This window comes from Oncorhynchus clarkii, chromosome 21 (genome assembly GCF_045791955.1).
Source record: "Oncorhynchus clarkii lewisi isolate Uvic-CL-2024 chromosome 21, UVic_Ocla_1.0, whole genome shotgun sequence".
Classification (NCBI taxonomy): domain Eukaryota; kingdom Metazoa; phylum Chordata; class Actinopteri; order Salmoniformes; family Salmonidae; genus Oncorhynchus; species Oncorhynchus clarkii.
This window is the reverse complement of record NC_092167.1, coordinates 41646781-41670281: the sequence shown is the minus strand read 5'-3', so window position 1 is coordinate 41670281 and position 23501 is coordinate 41646781. Positions and strand designations below refer to the sequence as shown.

The following is a 23501-nucleotide window of genomic DNA, read 5'->3' as shown; positions in this document are numbered from 1 at the left end:
GTCATATCAACAGTAGCTCATAATTAACTGTGCGAAAAAGTCTCTTTTTTTTACCGTGATGTATGTATCTCTCAATGCAATTATGTTTTTTTTCCTTCCCATTTGAAGAGTGATTGTATGAAAGCAAATAGAGCCATTGCCACTTGTAGTGTGCGACTGCAGGCTTCAAGGTGGTCTGAGTTCTTTTGTGTTCGAGGCTCCATTGAAACGTCTTGCTGTATTTACTGAATATGCTGTATGTGTCACTTACAATGCATTGTTTAGGTATTGGACTAATACCTTGAACCCTGTTATTGTCTAGGCCTGTCCTATCATTGCTACCATTCACCATAGTTTGCACTTTAACACATGCATCCAATACCTGATTGCAAATATTCTGGCTTAGGAAACTCAGAATTCAACCAATTGTTGATGTTGTTGATGTTGCTGCTGCCTCGTGTGGCAAGTCTCAGCCCCTGTTACTGGGTTACTCTGTCGAACATACAGCCATGTAGCTAATGAACAAGTCTTACAGGTCCATTTCAGCCATCTTTTTTTCTTGGGCTTGCGTGACATGTACTCTGTACCCTGTGTCAGGCCTTGGGATTGCACAGGCTTTCACTGTGATAATGGTCACCTGCCAGACTCCGACTGCGGAGGAGATGAGGAAAAGTGAGAAAAGGAGGTAGAGAAAGAGAGAGTGTGAGAGAGGTAGGTCGAACTCGAGTCACGATGCCATCAGCGGGCGGTTTCCCCGGCAACGGGCAATTAAAGCGTCCTTTGTCTAAGTAAGTGCGTCTCGTTAATCATTTTCTATTTCTCGTCCCAGTGAGGGAGAGGACGACAAACGGACAACACTGGAATAGGTTTAAAAAGTGGAAGTGCCAACAGACACACACAGGGAAATTATATCATGTAGGGTGTGTGTGTGGTGTGCGGGGTCGGGGGGTTCAGGGAGCAATTGACTCACCTGGAGGATGTGTAATCTGTAAAAGGTCAGAGTAAAACCCCCCCCACACACTACTGTCAAATTGCTGCTTGGACCCCATGACTTTTGTTGCAATTGAAACAGCCAGTAAAAAACACTGATACATCATAAGCTATACATTAGTCTGCTATTTTGATCAAATTGTTTTGCTACTCTTTATGACTTCATTAAATACTTTTTTTTATCACAATAATATAGCAACTGCTTCTTGTCTGACCATTAAGTGGCTGTCAATCAGAATAATTGCCTTTAAAATGCATATGCCACTAAACAGTCAAAAAAAAGGTGAACTTTGGCCTGCTGTTTAAAGGTGGGGGTCCAATTGAGTTTAATCAAGGGTTTTTTCTTGCTGAGTGGTACTTTAGAACCTTGTTCAGGGGTCTTCTTTCCCAAAGGGCAATGTCAAGTGTATAGACACTTAGTAGACTCTTTATGTAACTGTCAACGTGTACTGTAGTGTAGTGCTGTGCGGTGATGGACGATGTCCATTTTTCAAGCTCCTGCAACACAGCTACGTTGATCATTTCAGTGTTTAACCATTACTGAAGTTCTTGATATGATTCAATATTCAGTCATATTTTGTGAGATATTTTATAAGGGCGACGTTTGACTGTGGAATAAAATTCAAATCAATCCATGTTGCTAGAAAATGTAGATAGGTCCACATGCAGTTTAATTGATTGGATCTGCAAACAACACTGTTAAATAATTGATAACTTAAACATTTAATGAGTAGTACCGTGCTGAATCCATCTAGCCATAGTTATATGTACTGTATAAGGACGTTTTAAAGCCAATTTTTTTTGCTCAAAGATACCTCACTATACTCTAACAAGGGCTAAAATGGGTGTCGTTCTGGATACCTGTATACAATCACACCATAAAATCCATGTAGAGATTGCATAAACTATTATCCTTGAAAACCCAGTTTTTCTAACAATGCAAGAATATATACAATTATCCCCCATCCCCGCAGGAGGCCTTTTGCCTTTTGGTAGGCCGTGATTGTAAATAAGAATTTGTTAAATAGTTAAATAGTTATATATATATTTTTTTTTTGTATAATCTTAATGCATTGTTGGTACAGTATGTGAGGATTAAGTGTTAGCAAAGTGCTAGAACAGGCTTACAGTGGAGCACAAATAACCCTCATTCCCTTGACCCTATTCAGTACCTATGATGCATTAATTCCATTCTTAACTCAAAGGCAGTCTAACAAGATAGTTAAAAACTAGCGGTACCGACCAACCACAATCTACAATCCTTCACAGAAGACAACCCATTTCAATATGGATGGTCCATCCATCGATGGCGTCACTTGAAACAAAAGAAACCGTTGTGTTTTGTGTTCCCTGTCGTATTCACCTCGAGGCGCTGGCGGTCAGGGTAGAATCAATGGAACTGGTGGCTGTACAAAGCCTGGCATGCTTGGCAGAAAATGAGCTCGGCAGACAGCAATATACAGCCTTCATTATGGGAGCGCAATCAGAGTCTACAGATCAATATCCGGTTATCACCAGTTCTAGTACTAGAAGACCAAGGTGGTCTACAGGGAGGCCCATTGTACGGTGGGTCTTTTGTCGATGGAGAACCAATGCCGTCACATCAGAGATCCGCTAGCTAATCAGTGAATTACTCACGTTAGCAAGTGTTGCTGCAGGCTAGGTCAGTTTGGGCAGGAATCGATAGCTCCTTTACAAGAGAGAACGCCTTAGTAATTACGCCCTTCCTTATTCAGCTGTTCTTTCGTCCTTATTAAGGTCAGGGTTCAGTTTTGGGTTTGCTCTGGAATGGATTAGCTTGCGTTGATCCATTGCTTTGTGTACAGACTGATAGTAACGGACCCAAAAGTCTCCCAGCATGGGAACTTGGGCTGTCTGCACTGCTGTGTCTGACTACAGTTGAATTCTGATCAACTTGGAGACTTGTTACTGCTGTTGGTTTTGGCTTGTTGCTAACTAAACCAAAGAGTGCAGAAATCCTGAGCATTAAAAAAAAACAGGGAAGGCCCCTGTTTGCAACTCTTCTATAGAAAGGGAAGGGGTTGCTTGGGTACACCAGAGAGTAAGTTATCGGCTCGTCAGAGATTGCAATACCACATTGATGTTTTTTTTTTCATGACAGCTGACAGTTGAGATTTATGAGGGAGAGAAACATCTAGAAGGAGCACAACAAGGAGGCTGAACAACTTGTATCAATCATGTCTTCTCATTTCCCTTCCTCCCCACTGACAACAACCTGAGCATCTGTTCTGTTCCCTCTCTCCTCTCTTCCCCTCCCTCTGGCCCTTTTTCCATTGGTCTGATTCCACTTCATCCCCACACGTTTCAAATCAGATGGCTTCCGTGAGAGAGATGTTATTTTTTGTCGCTGCTTGAGTGCTGAGCAAACACACCCACACACACACACACACACACACACACAAACTGACACACGCCTAGCAGAGGATGCTAACCATACATCATGTCCCAAAGGCTATTGTGATTCATGTGCTTCAAAGCATTAATATACAAAGCTCTATCCCACTGTTACCATTGCAATGCATTCTCCATGTGTTGGAGCGTTAGGGGTAGCCTGGATTACTGTATATAGGGAGATTAATGGACAGTGACTGTGTATAGATGGACTGGCAATGAGGTCATGTGTTATGAAGTGTGGATAAACATGGTGTGATTCCCCCTGTGTCCCTATTGGCCCCTCAGGGACACCCTAGACAGGCGAGTGTATAAGTAGCCAATGAAAGAGCAGCGTGGAGAGCAGAGGAGAGCCTGATTCCTGCGGCAATGTTTTCTTCCAGCAGGGCAGCCAAAATCATTGTGTGTGTGTGTGTGTGTGTTTGACTGAAATAAACACAAAGAACAAACACACACACTCACACACGGACACACTCACACATGGACACACTCACACACGGACACACTCACACACGGACACACTCACACACGGACACACTCACACACGGACACACTCACACACGGACACACGAACACACGGACACACGAACACACGGACACACACACACACACACTAACGCACGCACGCACACACACACACACACACACACACACACACACACACACACACACACACACACACACACACACACACACACACACACACACACACACAGCTTAAAAGTACCAATGGGTCATTTTTGACACCAAAATGGTATTATATTTTACTTTTTTGTATGTTTTTCATGTTTTGAACAAATATGTTGATACATTTCATCCATAGCCACTTGTTATAAAAGTTTTTATGTTATTCATTCAAAGTGTTGCTGAGAAATTGGTGATGGAGCTAATCTGACATACCGGTATGACCTAACATGGCCACTGATATAGGCCATATGGGTGCTGGTGCCATCAGACATTTAGCTCTTCATTTGGAATGCTTTGGCCTTTCAACTTAGTTCCAATTGCATCTGAAAGAAGAGACTCTCAACTTTGTATGGAGACACTGACTGAAATCTAAATATGTATTTATTTTGCAGTTATAGTGGGTGCCACGCCCGCAGGGAACACATCTGGGATGGCTCCATATCTAAATATTTCGAGGGTACATATTTGGTGCATTTGTCACAAAGTTCACTATTGAGTCCACATTTTCAGCATATTCACATACTTATCAAGAGAACATCCCTGGTCATCCCTACTGCCTATGATTTGGCAGACTCACTAAACACAAATGCTTTGTTTGTACATGATGTCTGATTGTTGGAGAGTGCCTCTGGCAATCCATAAATTCTAAAAACATTGTACCGTTTGGTTTGCTTTAATATAATGAATTCTTACTTTTACTAATTTAGCAGTTACATTTACTTTTGATACATAAGTATATTTAAAACCAAATACTTTTAGACTTTTCCTCATGCAGTATTTTACTGGGTAACTTTCACAAGTCATTTTCTGTTCTTTTTAGATTTTAACCTTTCTTTAACTAGGCATGTCAGTTAAGAACAAATGCTTACTGTCACGCCCTGGCCTTAGAGCTTTTTTACGTCTCTATTTTGGTTTGGTCAGGGTGTGATTTGGGTGGGCATTCTATGTTCCTTTTTCTATGATTTTCTATTGCTAGGTTTTGGCCACATAAGGTTCTCAATCAGGGACAGCTGTCTATCGTTGTCTCTGATTGGGAACCATACTTAGGTAGCCCTTTTTCCCACCTGTGTTTGTGGGAAGTTGACTTTGTTCAGGGCACTTAGCCTTTGACCTTCACGGTTTGTTTTTGTAGTGTTTATTGTTTTGTTCGGCGTCATTTTGATTATTAAAAGAAAATGTACGCTCACCACGCTGCACCTTGGTCCTCTCCTTCAATCAGCCGTGACACTTAATTACAATGACGGCCTACCCCGGGCCAATTGTGTGCCACCTATGGTACTCACAATCACGGCCGGTTGTGATACAGTCTGGAATTGAACCAGGGTCTGTAGTGACGCCTCTAGCATTGAGATGAGGTGCTTTAGACCGCTGTGCCACTCAGGAGCCCATTAAGGTATCTTTACTTTTACTCAAGTATGACAATTGAGTACTTTTTACCCCACTGCCATCAATTAATGTTTTATGCTGCAATGTAGTTGTCTCTTGTAGAATTTACTTATTCAACAGAACTTTATATGCCCCAGATCCATTCATATAGAAATTAACTGACCTATTTTTATTTGGTCAAAGAGTTTGGAATATTCGTGCGGAATTACCTTTGCCAAGTCGGTGACCATCGTTGGTGTGTTGCATTATTTTTATAAAAACAGTCTGACTTGTCGACTGCATGAACTTTACAAAAATCATGTCATCAAAGGTCATGCCGATTTTGATTAAATTGTCTTTAAGTCCCTGCAGTTGCTTCTCGCCAACTACACCATCCAGCCATAACCTGCATTGTGGGAGGCACTATTTGTCAACCAATCATTAGGGTGTTTTTGTTTGACCCACGTGAACATGGCCGAAGATGAGACTCAAAACAGGAACCAGCTTTGCTGTGATTCTAAAGCTACAGTGGATACAAATGAAAGTGCTATTTGAGACTTCTCTCTATGAAATTAATATTACACGCATTATGTTTTCAGGTTGTTAGTGTGTGTGATATGGGGGTATAGAAAAATGTCTATACAGAAGAACGTTAGTTAACAATAGAAGCTATGTTGACCCTGCCATGTTGATCTGAGTCTTGCTGTTTGAGAACCATTAAGTGTCCGACTTTCGGCTGTCTCAGATGCACCCCTTACTTCACTCGCCGACAGTCAGCTTCTTTAGGCTTACTGGTCAAACACACCCCTTGTTTTTTTTGGGTGGCGGAACTCATTACAATAATACCCAACATGTTTTGCAAGTGTACATTTTTTACATTTAGATATACAGTACCTGTCAAATGTTTGGACACACCTACTCATTGAAAGGTTTGAATTTATTTGTACTATTTTCTACATTGTAGGAATCATATAGAATCAGGTAGTAACCACACAAAGTGCCTTAGACCGCTGCGGCACTCAGGAGCCCTGAATGCCAAGAGTCACCAAATCTGTCAACAAGGCAAAGGGTAGCTACTTTGAAGAATCTCAAATATAAAATATAATTTGGTGTGTTTAACACTTTTTTGGTTACTACATGATTCCATATGTGTTATTTCGTAGTTTTGATGTCTTCACAATTATTCTACAATGAGTAGGTGTGGCCAAACTTTTGACTGGTACTGCACATTTTGGTAATTTCTGTAACCATTATTGAGAATGTCATTGTCGTTAAAGTGGTCTGTTGGTTGAGTGCATTTTCTTCATGATTTCTGCCAGTTCTGAAGCTACTGAAAAGGCTCACATAAGTGTGCAAGATACAGATGGGAGCATTACTGTTTCTTACAGAAATCTCTGTCATTGTTATTGGAAATGAAACATGTTAATGTGATTGTGTTTTCTTCGTGAAGTTGGACGAGCTACAGTGAAAGAGCTAGGACGGACATCATTGATCCATTTAGGAGGTATTTGTTCCACTTGCGTTGACAAACTGTATTCATTTAATGATGTTTCAATCTGACAATCATTTTGAATTATTTTTTTCTCAATTTAATAGTATTTGAATAACACAGATCACTGAACTAAATCTGTAATAATAATTTATTGTTTCCATTTGGTGTTACCACTGTCCAAAACTGAATTAAGTAATGTACGTCCACCCAGCTCTTCAACCCCCTCCCAAAACAGCCCAAGTTAGGTGACTATATATATTGCAATCGCCCAAAAAGGGTATGTTATGGTTCATTATGCATTGGCTAATGTGCCACACAAGTTGTGTGATGGAGGCGGCCATTGGTTTCTTCTTATTAAATCGTCCCCCTCTCTCCCAGTCTTAACTCAATCCAAGTTAATATGCTACACTGCATTTTTATTACTGTAATGAACAGTCTTAGACTAATGTTAAATCCTGGTGATTTTCTGTACTGATCTTATTCAATCTTGTGATACTTGGACTATCTATTCCCGTCATTGCTCTTATGTCAGTTCTGTCCGTTCTTTATTTCATACTAGCCAATTGGTTTATATGCAGGGTGTAACCGTGCACTGCTTAATTGACATGTGCCGTTTGTCCTGAGTAGTTCAGGTTTACATTAAATAAGACTACAGATCCATGGGCTGGTCCTGACATACAGTGGCTTGCAAAGGTATTCATCCCCCTGGGCGTTTTTCCTTTTTTGTTGCATTACAATCTGTAATTTAAATGGATTTTTATTTGGATTTCATGTAATGGACATACACAAAATAGTCCAAATTGGTGAAGTGAAATGAATAAAATAACTTGTAAAAATGGAAAATTGGTGCGTGCATATGTGTTCACCCCCTTTGCTATGAAGCCTCTAAATAAGATATGGTGCAACCAATTACCTTCAGAAGTCACATTAGTTAAATATCGTCCACCTGTGTGCAATCTAAGTGTCACATGATCTCAGTACATATACACCTGTTCTGAAAGGCCCCAGTGTCTGCAACACCACTAAGCAAGGGACACCACCAAATAAGCGACACCATGAAGACCAAGGAGCTCGCCAAACAGGTCAGGGACAAAGTTGTGGAGAAGTACAGATCAGGGTTGGGTTATACAAATAAACAACAGCAACTTTGAACATCCCATGGAGCACCATTAAATCCATTTAAAAATAATGGATTTACAATAAACCTGCCAAAAAACTTACAGACCAGGCAAGAAGGGCATTAATCCGAGAGTCAACAAAGAGACCAAAGATAACCCTGAATGAGCTGCAAAGCTCCACAGTGGAGATTGGAGTATCTGTCCATAGGACCACTTTAAGCCGTACACTCCACAGAGCTGGGCTTTATGGAAGAGTGGCCAGAAATAAGCCATTGCTAAAAGAAAGAAATAAGTAAACATGTTTGGGGTTCGCCAAAAGGTATGTGGGAAACTCCCCAAACAAATGGAAGTAGGTACTCTGGTCAGATGAGACTAAAATTGAGCTTTTTGGCCATCAAGGAAAATGCTATGTCTGGCACAAACCCAACACCTCTCATTATCCCGAGAATACCATCCCCACAGTGAAGCATGGTAGTGGCAGCTTCACTGTTTTTCATCGCCAGGGACTGGGAACTGGTCAGAATTTAATTAAGGAATGATGGATGGTGCTAAATACAGGGAAATTATTGAGGGAAACCTATTTCGGTCTTCCAGAGATTTGAGACTGGGACGGCGGTTCACCTTCCAGCAGGACAATGACCCTAAGCATACTGCTAAAACAACACTCAAGTGGTTTAAGGGGAAACATTTAAATGTGTTGGAATGGCCTAGTCAAGCCCAGACCTCAATATAATTGAGAATCTGTGGTATGACTTTATGCATCAGCGGAACCCATCCAACTTGAAGGAGCTGGATCAGTTTTGCCTTGAAGAATGAGCAAAAATCCCTGTGGCTAGATGTGCCAAGCTTATAGAGACATACCCCAAGAGACTTGCAGCTGTATTTCCTGCAAAAAGTGGCTCTACAAAGTATTGATGTTGGGAGGGATGAATAGTTATGCACACTCATGTTTTCTGTTTTTTTTTGTCTTATTTCTTGTTTGTTTCACAAAGTGGTAGGCATGTTGTGTAAATAAAATGATACAAACCCCCCCAAAAAATCTATTTTAAGCAACAAAATAGGAAAAATGCCAAAGGGGGTGTGTACTTTCACAAGCCACTGTAGATACAGTATTGCATATCAACAATCAGCTCTAGTGTATGTGTGTCCTTCACCTCTGATAGGAAATGAGCAATTATCGTTAATACTTCAGTCTCCCCTGTCTTCTCATTGGCAGCTTTAAGCGGCGGTCATGTCAGTGGCGGTCTCGTCTGCAAAACTAAAACTGTTGCCGAAACAAAAACTGTTGTGCCAAATTGTTCTGCAGAGTTATTCGAGGAAGCAAAGAGAGGAAGGCTCCACACCAGTATCATATCGAGTTATTTCTCCTCAGTTTCATGATATCTAATTGGTAGTTATGATCTTGTCTCATCGCTGCAACTCACCTACAGACTCGGGAGAGGCGAAGGTCGAGAGCCATGCGTCCTCCGAAACACGACCCTGCCAAGCCGCACTGCTTCTTGACACACTGCTCCCTTAACGCGGAAGCCAGCCCCACCTATTTGTGTTTTTCTATACCTGTTTGCTCCTCTCCCTGTAAGCTTTATAGATGCTCCCCACACCCTGGGTGAAACCCTTCTAATTTAGTGTTAACTGCGCGCAGTCTCTGGCAGGGTTTTGAACTGCCGATGTGCGATCAGAACGCAGAGTTGATCTCAGCCTTTGCTGCCCTTCGTCCTATGCGGCCATTGACGTTTTGGCCCTGACGGAAACATGGTCCCCCCTCAGAGAACACTACAACTCCAGGTGTTCTCTCTTCATCTGACTACGTTTTCTCTCATAGTCCAAGAGCATCTGGTCGTCTTGGTGGTGGCACGAGTGCACTCATTTCTCCTAACTGGAGATTTTCTCTTTTTCTCCCTCTCTCACCTGTCCATTTCCTCATTGGAATTCCATGCCATCACTTTCACTTGATCACTCAAGCTTTACATTTTTGTTATCTGCCTTTGATTCATTTCTTTCCAACTCTCTCTTTTCCCTCCTTGCCTCTTTTGACCTCATCCTTCCCCAATCCCCTCCAACTCACAAGGCAATACGCTTGAAGTCATCTTTACTAGAGACTGTTTTCCTACTAATCTCACTGCAAACCCCCTCCAGGTCTCTGATCACTTACTTTTTTCCCTTTTCTGTCTCCCTTTCCTCCAACCCTAAGCACAATCTATCCCAGTACTCTCCTTTTTAATCCTATCATCTCTCCCTTCTGCTAAATCTTCCTGATTCTACCTCTTCCACCCTACTCTCCTCCCTTTTCGCATCCTATGACTCACACCGTCCCCTTTCCTCCCGGCCGGCTCGGCCTTCCCCTCTTGCTCAGTAGGTGAGCGACTTATTGCGAGCTTACCGAACAGGTCTGAGTGAAAAAGGAGGACAACTAAACTTATGGACCTAGCATCCTTTCACTCCTTCCTCTCTACCTTCTCTTCCTCTGTATCTCCTACTAAAGCCATTTCAAGCTTCTGCTTCTAACCTAGGAAACTCTTTTCCACCTTCTCCTCCTTCCTTACTCCTCCAACCCTCCTCCTCACTTCCTTCTCTCTGCGGATAACTTTGTCAACCACTTTGAAAAGAATGTAGACGATATCCACTCCTCATTCAATCAGCCTATTGAGTCCACTGGTCTCACTCACACAGAACTACCTTTCGCCTTGACCTCTTTTCCCCTCTCTCTCCAGATGCGACTAGTGAGGTCTGGCTGCCGGACAAACTACCCGTTCGACCTCATCTAGTCCTCCCTTCTACAGACCATCTCTAGAGACCTTCTTGCATTCCTCACTTCCCTTATCAACTCATCACTGACCATTGGCTGCATCCCCTCTGACTTCAAAATGGCCTAAGTCCTAGATCTATCCACTGCCTTAGACACCGTGAACCATCAGATCCTTCTCTCCACCCTCTCAGGGCTGGGCGTCTCAGGTTCTGCACACTCTTGGATTGCATCCTACCTGGCAGACCGCTCCTACCAGGTGACATGGAGAGGATCTGTGTCTGCACCACATACTCTCACTACTTGTGTCCCCCAGGGCTCAGTTCTAGGCCCTCTCCTCTCCTCTCTATACGTCAAGTCACACAATATCCTCAGATGGTCTCTCCTATCATCGCTATGTGGATGACACTCAACTACTTGTCTCAATACCCCTTCTGACACCCAGGTGGCGACACATATGTCTGCATGCCTGGAAGACATCTAAGCTAGGATGTCGGCCCATCGAGCTCAACCTAGACAAGACAGAGCTGCTCTTCCTCCCGGGGAAGGCCTGCCTGCTCAAAGACCTCTCCATCACGGTTGACAACTCCACAGTAGCACCCTTCAAGACTGCAACTTGAGAGAGAGAGAGAGAGAGAGAGAGAGAGAGAGAGAAGGAGAGAGAGAAAGAGAGAGAGAGAGAGACTGGTCAATGCCATTGATTCAACATGAGTTGGAATTATATCCCTCTCTGATAACCATCACTTTACTGTGTAGCTCAGAGAGAGGGGTCTTAGCTAAGACATGGAACGCTTCCTTAGGGCATATGGTTACAAATCAAATATCACCTGTACAGTCCTTCACATTATATAGAGATTTTGCGAATGTAGGTATCAGAAGTTAGGTTAAGAGCTTGAGACATTGCGGAAGTTGGAAAGTGACCTAGTAGTCATGTAGAAGCTGGGAAAGTGCCCTAGTAGTTATGTAGAAGCTAGGAAAGTGCCCTAGTAGTCATGTAGAAGCTGGGAAAGTGCCCTAGTAGTCATGTAGAAGCTGGGAAAGTGGAGAAAGAAAGGCAGTTAGTAGACAGACAGTTTTCCAATGCCAGTGAACCGACTGTATCAGTATATCAGGCTATATCCAGGCTATACCCAAGCTATTCCCAGCACATCAGGCTTTCAGTCTTGGTTGAGGAGAGCCCAGTGCCTGTAGTGGGGCATCAAGGCAGAGAAGAGGCAGGTTTAGGAGGAGAGGAGAGAAAATTGGGCTCTGGATTGGAGGAGCACCTGATTGGTATGCTGTCGTCAGGCGGTGTGGAGAGGGAGAAGGCTAGGAGGGTTGTTGGGAGGGGGGTTTACTATGAGAATAAATTGGTTTTGGGTGTGGAGGGAGGGAGGGAAGGGAGAGAGGGAGGGAGGGGAGAGAGGTAGAGAGAGAGACTGACAGAGTGGGAGAGAGAGAAATGTCTTGATATTCGTTTTATGTTGGAAAGCGAGTGGTGGAGCTGAAGTGGTCTCCACCGTCCTTGTGGGGAGGAATGTGGGGAAGTGGGGCTTTCCAGGACCCTCTGTAGAGAACGAGGAAGGATCACTGGTTTATTACAGTATACAGATCTAAGAGAGGGGATGGGGAGAGGGCTTACCAATGGATCCTAGCAGGGAAGTCTAGGAGACAGAGGAGGGAAAGAGGGATGTAGAGAAGTAGAGAGAGAAGGAGGGTGGTAGGGAGGGAGGGGAAGAATGATGGAGGGAAGTAGAGAGAGAAGGAGGGTGGTAGGGAGGGAGGGAAAGAGGGATGGAGGGAGGGAGGGGAACAGGGGAAAATGGAGAGAGTGCTATCTACAATCTACTGAGACTGGTCAAATAAGTGTTTTAATAACATGGTTCACATAAATGTTCTTGATTGTCTATACACTGTATGTTTATTTACCCACTATAGACACTAGGTTTACACTGTATGTTTATTTACCCACTATAGACACTAGGTTTACACTGTATGTTGATTTACCCACTATAGGCACTAGGTTTACACTGTATGTTTATTTACCCACTATAGGCAATAGGTTTACACTGTATGTTTATTTACCCGCTATAGGCAATAGGTTTACACTGAATGTTATTTACCCACTATAGACACTAGGTTTACACTGTATGTTTATTTACCCACTATAGACACTAGGTTTACACTGTATGTTTATTTACCCACTATAGACACTAGGTTTACACTGTATGTTTATTTACCCACTATAGGCAATAGGTTTACACTGCATGTTTATTTACCCACTATAGACACTAGGTTTACACTGTATGTTTATTTACCCACTATAGGCAATAGGTTTACACCGTATGTTTATTTACCCACTATAGGCAATAGGTTTACACTGCATGTTGATTTACCCACTATAGGCAATAGGTTTACACTGTATGTTTATTTACCCACTATAGGCAATAGGTTTACACTGTATGTTTATTTACCCACTATAGACACTAGGTTTACACCATATGTTTATTTACCCACTATAGGCAATAGGTTTACACTGCATGTTGATTTACCCACTATAGGCAATAGGTTTACACCGTATGTTTATTTACCCACTATAGGCAATAGGTTTACACTGCATGTTGATTTACCCACTATAGGCAATAGGTTTACACTGCATGTTGATTTACCCACTATAGGCAATAGGTTTACACTGCATGTTGATTTACCCACTATAGGCAATAGGTTTAAACTGCATGTTGATTTACCTGCTAAAGGCAATAGGTTTCTGAAGATGTCTTGTGGGACGTGGCGTTGTAATGCATCATGCCAGGGTCAGAGATAGCATCACCCCCCTGTCATCATCAGAGCACCGCCATGCGACACTAAAACATGTCCCCTCGTCCTTTCCTGTCAGTCTGAGTGCTCAGGCAGTGTCTTATTTTTTAGTTCTCCCCTTTGTCAGCCACCTGCCCCATCCCCTCCAAAAAGAAAGTTATTGTCTTCTGCAAGCTGCCTCCTTCCATTTCATTAGCTCAATCTCTATCATCTGACACCACGGCTCATAGAAAGCAATCACAAGTAGTGATGTGCAATTCGCTAACGATTCATTCTTTTTGAACAACTCTTTTTACTGACTCGAGAGTCATGATTTGTTTTTTTTCCAGAGAAACTCATTCATTTTAGTGGTTCACTTGACCTGCTGGCCGCATTGAATTGTACAGCAGGATTTAATACCCACCCCTCCGGCTCAGTGGCTCCAGAGACGTGCTCTGACCAGCATCTGTTCATCATGTGAGCGAGGGGTAATAGACCATGCTGCAGGCACCATGTTCAGAACCGATAATTGATCGCATGGTGCAAGAATGAATGCTGTTAATTGATTATTGAATGTTACTCGATGGACACATCTTAGAACCAAAGCACAGGCAGCCAGCCTCTCTCTGCTCAAAACTCGAACTCGAGAACGAATCGATTGGGCTGCTGTAGTTTGTGAACGGTTTTGTGCTAATCTCCCTCGCGGCAGTCAAGCAGTGTCATTCCGAAAAGTAATTCACAATCTAGTCTGGTTGTGTCCGCAACTTGACCTCAAAGGTAACAGTTAACAATCTTATTTCTATGCCTAGCAATCACAAATGTACAGCTCCAATAATAAGCCCTCTATGGTGAACGAGAGGTTTGTAGAATCATGATTCTTTTTGAGTTTTTAATTCATTGTTTGCCAGTAAGGGGTTATCTGTGCATTGGACATTACTGAATCAAATGAACGAAATGAGTCGAAAGATTCGTTCTTTTGACTGAATGACTTGAAGATATCAGTGAGAAGAGCCAAACTTCTCACCACTAATGGTGCTGCTTGTTGCTTACTGTTAACAACCCAACTAGTTGTTTTTCTGTTGTTTTCTCTCTCTCTCTCTCTCTCTCTCTCCTAACTTAAGACATAATTGAAAATGGCTACTGCGGTCCATTTACCACGCTTTTGTTCTTACTACATCAGCGGAACAGAGACCGTGAGGAGTCTGTTTACCAGAGATTGTCTCTCTCTCTATTCTCTCTCTCTCTCTTTCTTTCTCTCGCTCTATTCTTTCTCTCTCTCTATTCTTTCTCTCGCTCTTTCTATCTCTTTCTCTCTCTCTCTGTCTCTCTCTTTATTCTCTCTCACTCTCTATTCGTTCTCTCTCGCTGCCTCTCTCTTTCTATCTCTATTCTTTCTCTCTCTCTATTCTTTTTCTCGCTCTTTCTATCTCTTTCTCTCTCTCTGTCTCTCTCTTTATTCTCTCTCACTCTCTATTCGTTCTCTCTCGCTGCATCTCTCTTTCTATCTCTATTCTTTCTCTCTCTCTCGCTTTCTTGTTTCCTCCACGCCATGATGCCTTTCCGCCTCGTCTGAGATTACTCTAAATTCCAATTTAAAAATAAAACATAGTTCTCTTCATTAAATGGAGAATTCGTTGTCTACCTCCGTTATGGGAGATTGTGTGTGTCCGTACATGCATGTTCACAATACTGTATGTGCAGGCGTTTCTATAGTTTTTATGACTGCATTTGAAAAGAAAAGCCTGTATGAGTTAATGTTAAATCAGACATGTTAAATACATAGTCAAATCACTGTGATTGATGTGCTTGAAAAGTCATTATTTTAACACATAACAGAAATTACAGCAATCCTGCATCAATGGGTAACTAGTCCATGTCCTCTCTAATTAAGCAATAAGCCCCGAGGAGGTGTGGTATATGGCCAATATACCACGGCTAAGGGCTGTTCTTAACACAACGCATCACGGATTGCCTGGACACAGCCCTTAACCCGAGATATATTGGACATATACCACACCTCCTCATGCCTTATTGCTTAATTATAACATAAGGAAGTGAAACGAGGTGTCTTATTGCTATTATGAACTGGTTACCAATGTAATTAGGGCAGTAAAAATAACTGTTTTGTCATACCCGTGGTATACGGTCTGATATGCCACAGATGTCAGCCAATCAGCATTTAGAGCTCAAACCACCCAGTTTATAAGTTTGAAAAACCTGAAGGCTGCATCCCCCCACTCTCACCACTACTCTCACCACTACTCTCACCACCACTCTCACCACCGCTCTCACCACTACTCTCACCACCAGTCTCACCACCAGTCTCACCACTACTCTCACCACCACTCTCACCACTACTCTCACCACCAGTCTCACCACCACTCTGACCACTACTCTCACCACCAGTCTCACCACCAGTCTCACCACTACTCTCACCACCAGTCTCAACACTAGTCTCACCACTACTCTCATCACCAGTCTCACCACTAGTCTCACTACTACTCTCACCACCACTCTCACCACTACTCTCACCACCAGTCTCACCACTACTCTCACCACCAGTCTCACCACCAGTCTCACCACTACTCTCACCACTACTCTCACTACTACTCTCACCACCACTCTCACCATTACTCTCACCACCACTCTCACTACTTCTCTCACAGCCACTCTCAGCTCTATAATTGTAATTCAGTGCTCAGGAGATGGTGGTCCTCAATCTATCTGGCCCTCCCGACCCTGCCCTCCCCTGGGAAATGTGTGCAGATATTGGAGTGATTTGCAGTAATAGAACTTTGGGATAAATGGGATTATCCAATCCCCTCCCTCGCAGGGTTCCCCCTGATTCTCAAGTGAACCTCATTACCTGAGCTGGATCCCCTCAGAGCGTCCTCAGGGACACGGTGAAATTACAACAGCATGGTGTTTGTGTGGATCACTGGTCTGTTGGGATGGCAGCTTGGTGATAGACCCTAGTACCTGAGGTACAACAAGATCTCATGGTTTGACTAATTTGACTTCAGATTCTGACGTGTATCAAATTTTACAAACATTACATTTCGGGGGGTTTTGGGTTTCGAAGGCAAAACCCTCCACTGGACGTCCTCGGGACATGAACAAACGTGCAATTTCGAAGTGAATCTTGAGCAACCTGGCTGCATATAGACACATGAATAGGAAGAGTTATGAGGTGTTGAGTGTCCACATTGTACGGAGAGACCTCATTATTCATTGTAATTACAGGATGTAGTCTGTTTTATTACGAGACATTAGGAAATGGTGTCTTCCTCCGCTGTTTCATTGGGATTTGACCCGTGTCTGTAGTGTGAGCTGTCTTCCTTTGACTGTTGCTGAAAGAATGTGTGGCAGGTGGACTGACAGAAAGAACAAGGATGTCGACCTTACTCTGACCTCTTCGCCTGTCTTTCTCACTCTTTTATCTCCATACATCTCTCTCTCGTTCCTTTTGCTTCCAATTGTGTCTTGGGTGTGTGTCACCAATACAGAAATACACCAAACATGAGTTCCAGCAGCTCTATATGAGCTATACACATCTGTAACTGTAACCCCCCCCCCCCCCTCTTCATCTTCATGTCTCTCCAGGGAAGGAAGTGTCGGTGGCCACATTCAAGGGGAACGAGTTCTTCTGCTATGACCTGTCGCTGACGCCCATCCAGAGCAGCACGGACGAGATCACGCTCTCCTTTCGCACTCTGCAGCGCAACGGCCTCATGCTGCACACGGGAAAGTCGGCCGACTACGTCAACCTGTCGCTGAAGAGCGGCGCCGTCTGGTTGGTCATCAACCTGGGCTCGGGCGCCTTCGAGGCGCTGGTGGAGCCCGTCAATGGGAAGTTCAATGACAACGCCTGGCACGATGTTCGCGTCACCCGCAACCTGCGCCAGGTAAAGAGACACTACGTGTTTGGTCGAGCTTCTCTGCAGGGTTTCTCTCTCGCTTTCTGTATCTTGCTCTCTTTTTGTCTCTCTTTTCTCTTGTTCAAGCTATTCAATCTGTTGGTCTATATCTCTGTGTATCTACCTCTCTTTCTTCCTCTACTTTCTCCTGTCACTTTCTGTCTGATGATGGTGATTTTCTCTTCCACTTCCAGGGTTGAGATCTGCAGAGGATTGCTGTGGTGACTTTCTCCCCTCATGTTTTCCTTCTCTGAAAAACAACCAAATATCCATGTAATCTGCTCATTGGGAAAAGCAGGGGGGTCAAAGTTAACAGCACAGAGAAAAGATAATAGACCCAGCACATGCAATCACAAGTTCACATCCATTCGTAGATGTGGATATCTAATACCCGTAGGTCTACGTTGCCCTAATACGGAACTCTGGGTTCAATAGTCTTGTTTCAATATGTATGCATGTAAAGCACTTACCCACGTTATGATTTCTAATTAATCTGTAGAGACGGTGCATTTTATCCCCGTCTAAACCCATTACTCAACAGATCTTTACAACCCGCTAATCACAGTCAGGAAGAAAGGAATCCCACACACACGCACACGCACACGCACACAAACACACCAACACCCACAAATTGAATAGCAGAGGCAGAGGCTCGATGCCAGGTCATCAATTGGCAGTTGTAGATAGTGGCAGTGAGATGCAATCAATTTGACTTAAGATTGCCTTGCTTACTTCTCCCAGTGTTTTGGTAATGGTAATTGGAACGAATGGCTTGTCGGCCCTAATAATAGCTGTTGTAATGGGCCCGTATTGCAACCATGCCTGATGTGAATGCGTTAACAAACAAAAGAAACAACGGCAGCGCAGGCAGCAAACATTTACACAAAGCCCTACTTCCTATCACCTGGAAACACAACAGGAGCTTCAAACTTCCCAGGACTTTTTAATGACTGCAGAGTTCAGTCTCTGGCAGGAGGAAGAAAAGTTGTGTTGCTGGGAAAGAAACCTGAAAAGTGAAGTAAAGCTGCTGCGTTGTCTTTCAGAGGAAGCTCTCCAGACCAACTAGGGTTGAAGTATTGGCTGTCATAAAAGTCTGATTCTTCCTGCAGAGGTTTGGCCACTGCAGTCATGTCATAATAAAAAGCCATGTAGTTTATGTGAGCTTGACTCAGGGGGCAAAGTGTTTGACACTGGGAAAACTCTGATCGCACACTGACAGAGAGAGACTTGTTTGGGGTGCACAATCACTAAGTCATACAGAAGCCGGAATGCTCACTGTACTGTGCAATTCTGGGATCATAGGCACACGCACGCACACACACACACACACACACACACACACACACACATACACATACACATACACATACACACACACACACATTAGGGATGGGCATTTTAAATGACTTCAGTAGAGCCTCCCGAGTGTCACAGCAGTCTAAGTAACTGTATCACAGTGCTAGAGGCGTCACTACAGACCCGTGTTCAATCTCGGGCTGTATCACAAAATTGTCCCAGCGTCTTCCGGGTTAGGGGAGGGTTTGGTCAGGGGGGCTTTACTTGGCTCATCGCCCTCTAGCGACTCCTTGTAGCGGGCCGGGAGCCTGTGGGCTGACCTCGGTCGTCAGGTGAACGGTCTTTCCTCTTACACATTGGTGCGGCTGGCTTCCAGGTTAAGCGGGCGCGTGTTAAGAAGCGCCGTTTGGGTGGTGCAGTGGTCTAGGGCACTGCATCGCAGTGCTAGCTGTGCCACCAGAGACGGCCGCGACCTGGAGGTCCATGGGGCGACACACAATTGGCCCAGCGTCGTCCAGGTTAGGGAGGGTTTGGATATCCTTGTCTCATCGCGCACTAGCGACTCCTGTGGCGGGCCGGGCGCAGTGCATGCTAACCAGGTCGCCAGGTGCACGGTGTTTCCTCTGACACATTGGTGCGGCTGGCTTCCGGGTTGGATGCGCGCTGTGTTAAGAAGCAGTGCGGCTTAGTTGGGTTGTGCGCTGTGCGGCTTGGGTGGGCTGTGTTTCGGAGGACGCATGGCTTTCGACCTTTGTCTCTCCCGAGCCCCTACTGGAGTTGCAGCGATGAGACAAGATAGTAACTACTAACAATTGGATACCACAAAATTGGGGAGAAAAGGGGGTAAAATGTTTATTTTTCAATGTAAAAAAAGAAGCGCAGTTTGACAGGCCAAGTTTTGGAGCATGACTCGACCTTCACCTCCCCAGCCTGTTGGTTGGTTGCAGCGATGAGACAAGATCGAAATTGGGGAGAAAAAGGGGGGTAAAATACACAAAAAAATGATTATGTTAAAATGATTTCAGAATTCGAATAACATCATGATAGTTTTTCGGATATCCGGATAGTCAAAATAAGAAATACATTTGAATCTTCAATGGAGACTTGCTCGATGCGCGCGAGAGAGATGGTGCACTGTACTCTGCTTGTTTCAGGAGAAGGGTGTGGGGGAGGGGCCAGAGAGGAGCAGGGGCCACTGTGAGGTACTCTATGTGATTGGCAAAGAGGGAGAGAGAGAGAAAGTAGCCAATCCCAATTGCGCTAGTTAGATAAACATATTGCTACCACAGGCTATCTATCATACCATCTGGTAGTGCCTGACTTGACTGCATTGACTGCATTCACATTGTTGTGAAGAAACTAGTTACAGTATCCAGCTAAGTTAGCAAGCTAGCTAGCTAAAGTAGCGAGGCTAATAGAGGCTATTTTGCAGCACTCCCCATGAAATCATGATCATTGAAGCCTACTCCTTTTCATTTAACCAACTTAATTTCGTAATTTTAATTACATTTTGCTTTGATTAGAAATCTCCCAGTTCCCTTGCTACACATGTAGCCTCTGACTGTAGCCCATAAAACTGTTGTTTTCTTAAACTATTGAATATGATGGTCTATCCTATGTAGTAATGTCACAGATAGACAAAGGCCTAGCACGCAGGAACACACTCACACACACACACCTACACACACACACCTACACACACACACACTCACACAGGCACACACACACACTCACACAGGCACACACACACACACACACAGGCACACACTTACTCACACACACTCACAGGCACACATGCGCACACACACGCACACACACACACACACACACAAACCAAACACACACACACACTTACAGGCACACATGCGCACACACACGCACACACACACACACACACACACACAAACCAAACACGCACACACACTCACAGGCACACACACACTCACACACACACACGGCAGGGGTCAAATATGTTTGCTGCTGGGGCATGCTTGCTCACCAGAGTGAAACTGGTTTAATGAGCTTGGAAAGCCAACATGATTCTAGAGATTTAGACCCTGATCCCAGCCACTCACCACCAGTCCCAACATAGCAATCCACACTGAGCTATACCACACACACACACGCACGCACGCACGCACACACACACACACACACACACAGGCTGAGGGAGGATAACGAAGGCATTGACCTGACCAGTGACCTCTGACCCAGTGTTTGCAGCCTCTCTGCTCTTGGACTAATCAATAGAGTGGTAGCAGGTCATGTTACACATACATATGCAGGAGGCAGGAGAAGAGGCATGCAGAAACACACACTCACACACACACCATTCACCCTCCACAAACTGTTCAGCCTCCCGTTCGTATTATATACTGTTTTCATCATGATGTCATATCCCTAGGATAGCCCTCTCCTCAGTCTTCACCGGCCCATAGCTGTACCCCTAGCTCTAAAGCCACGATTATCAATCCGTTTTAATGCCTACAGTAGTTTGATTCCATTCCATTGGTTTTAAGTGCTCTTGCTGTGTGGTTCGGCATCATTAGTAACAATGAGCTTCCCAAACTGTCCGTCATTCAGAGTTTATTTTTTTCTCTCATTGTATTTATTTCTCATCCAACACCACCCACCTGAAACCTGTGAATGTGTCACCTTTTTAATGGTAAAAAGGAGGCAGAGAGAATTAGCTGAGAAGATATGGAATCCTAAACAAAGAAGAAATGCCGAGAAGCACAGAAGAATCACAGCGCCACCCAGTGGTGTTGAGAGGTAATGCTGCACTACAGGCCTGTATAGAGGAGAGATAATGCTGTCCTACAGGTCTGTATAGGGGAGAGGTAATGCTGTACTGCAGGCCTGTACATGGGGAGAGGTAATGTTGTCCTACATGTCTGTATAGAGGAGAGATAATGCTGTCCTACAGGTCTGTATAGAGGAGAGATAATGCCGTCCTACATGCCTGTATAGGGGAGAGGTAATGCTGTACTGCATGCCTGTACATGGGAGAGGTAATGCTGTACTGTATACCTGTATAAGGGAGAGGTAATGCTGTACTGCAGACCTGCATTGGGGAGAGGTAATGCTGTACTACAGGTCTGTATAAGGGAGAGGTAATGCTGTACTGCAGACCTGTATTGGGGAGAGGCAATGCTGTACTACATGCCTGTATAGGGGAGAGGTAATGCTGCACTGCAGACCTGTATTGGGGAGAGGTAATGCTGTAATGCTGTACTGCAGACCTGTATAAGGGAGAGGTAATGCTGTACTGCTGACTTGCTGAGGGAGAGGCATAATTGTACTGGAGGCCTATATAGGGGATTTGTAATGCATAGGAGAGGGGTAAATGCTGTACTGCAGAGAGATGCTGTACTGCAGGCCTGTATAGGGGAGTGTTAATGCTGTACTGCAGGCCTGTATAGGGGAGTGGTAACCCTGTACTGCAGGCTTGTATAGGGGAGTGGTAATGCTGTACTGCAGGCCTGTATAGGGGAGTGGTAATGCTGTACTGCAGGCCTGTATAGGGGAGTGGTAACCCTGTACAGGGGAGTGGTAATGCTGTACTGCATAGTGGTAATGCTGTACTGCAGGCCTGTATAGGGGAGTGGTAACCCTGTACAGGGGAGTGGTAATGCTGTACTGCATAGTGGTAATGCAGGCCTGTATAGGGGAGTGGTAACCCCACTGCAGGCCAGTACAGCATTACCACTCCCCTATACAGGCCTGCATTACCACTCCCCTATACAGGCCTACAGTACAGGGTTACCACTCCCCTATACAGGCCTGCATTACCACTCCCCTATACAGGCCTGCAGTACAGCATTACCACTCCCCTATACAGGCCTGCAGTACAGCATTACCACTCCCCTATACAAGCCTGCAGTACAGCATTAACACACAGGCCTGCACCCTGTACTGCAGGCCTGTATAGGGGAGAGCACTGTACTGAAGGCCTGTACAATTTTATTTAACTAGGCAAGTCACAGTTAAGAACAAATTCTTATTTTCAATGACTGCCTGTTCAGGGGCAGAACGACAGATTCGTACTTTGTCAGCTCAGGGGTTTGAACTTGCAACCTTCCAGTTACTAGTCCAATGCTCTAACCACTAGGTTACCCTGCCGCCCACAATGACTTCCTACCGGGGAACAGTGGGTTAACAGCCTTGTTCAGGGGCAGAACTACATTTTTTTTTTTACCTTGTCAGCTCTGGGATTCGATCCAGTTACTGACCCAATGCTCTAACCACTCGGTTACCTGCCGCCCCAGAATGCTGTACTGCTGGCCTGTATAGGGAAGACAGTGTGGTTGGTCCCTGTGGTATATGGATGATGGGCAGTCAAGGCTGTTCACACTGACCTCTCATCATGGAAGAAGCTCCCCCAAACATACAGAGGCCGGCCGGCAGGCGTCCCCTCCCTTCTCCTCTCCCTCTACCCCCCCCATTCTCTTCCGTCTCTCCGGCTCTGACATAATGAGATACTATCATGGATGGTTTACAGACTTTACGCAGTGTACTGGTATATGTGCTGCACAGGGTTACCACTCCCCTATCCAGGGCTGAGACGCTGGACAGACGGACCAACAGACACAATACATTGCATACAATGCAAACCCATACAGCGAGACCAATACAAATGGACACGCAGGGAGGGTGTCTAGACGTGAACAATTGTTCAACACATGCTGCTGCACACATCCACACACTCGCACAGAAAGTGGTTGTTT

At 44.4% G+C, this 23501-nt stretch overlaps 1 protein-coding gene across 1 annotated transcript in view; it reads left to right on the top strand.

The window, feature by feature from the left end:
- The window catches only part of LOC139379056 (neurexin-2-like), a 929896-nt gene that overhangs the window by 321237 nt on the left and 585158 nt on the right, over positions 1-23501 (top strand). Inside the window, exon 5 of the mRNA XM_071121799.1 lies at positions 17165-17466. Within this exon, the coding sequence (XP_070977900.1) occupies positions 17165-17466 (302 nt within the window). The remainder of the gene's footprint in view (positions 1-17164; positions 17467-23501) is intronic.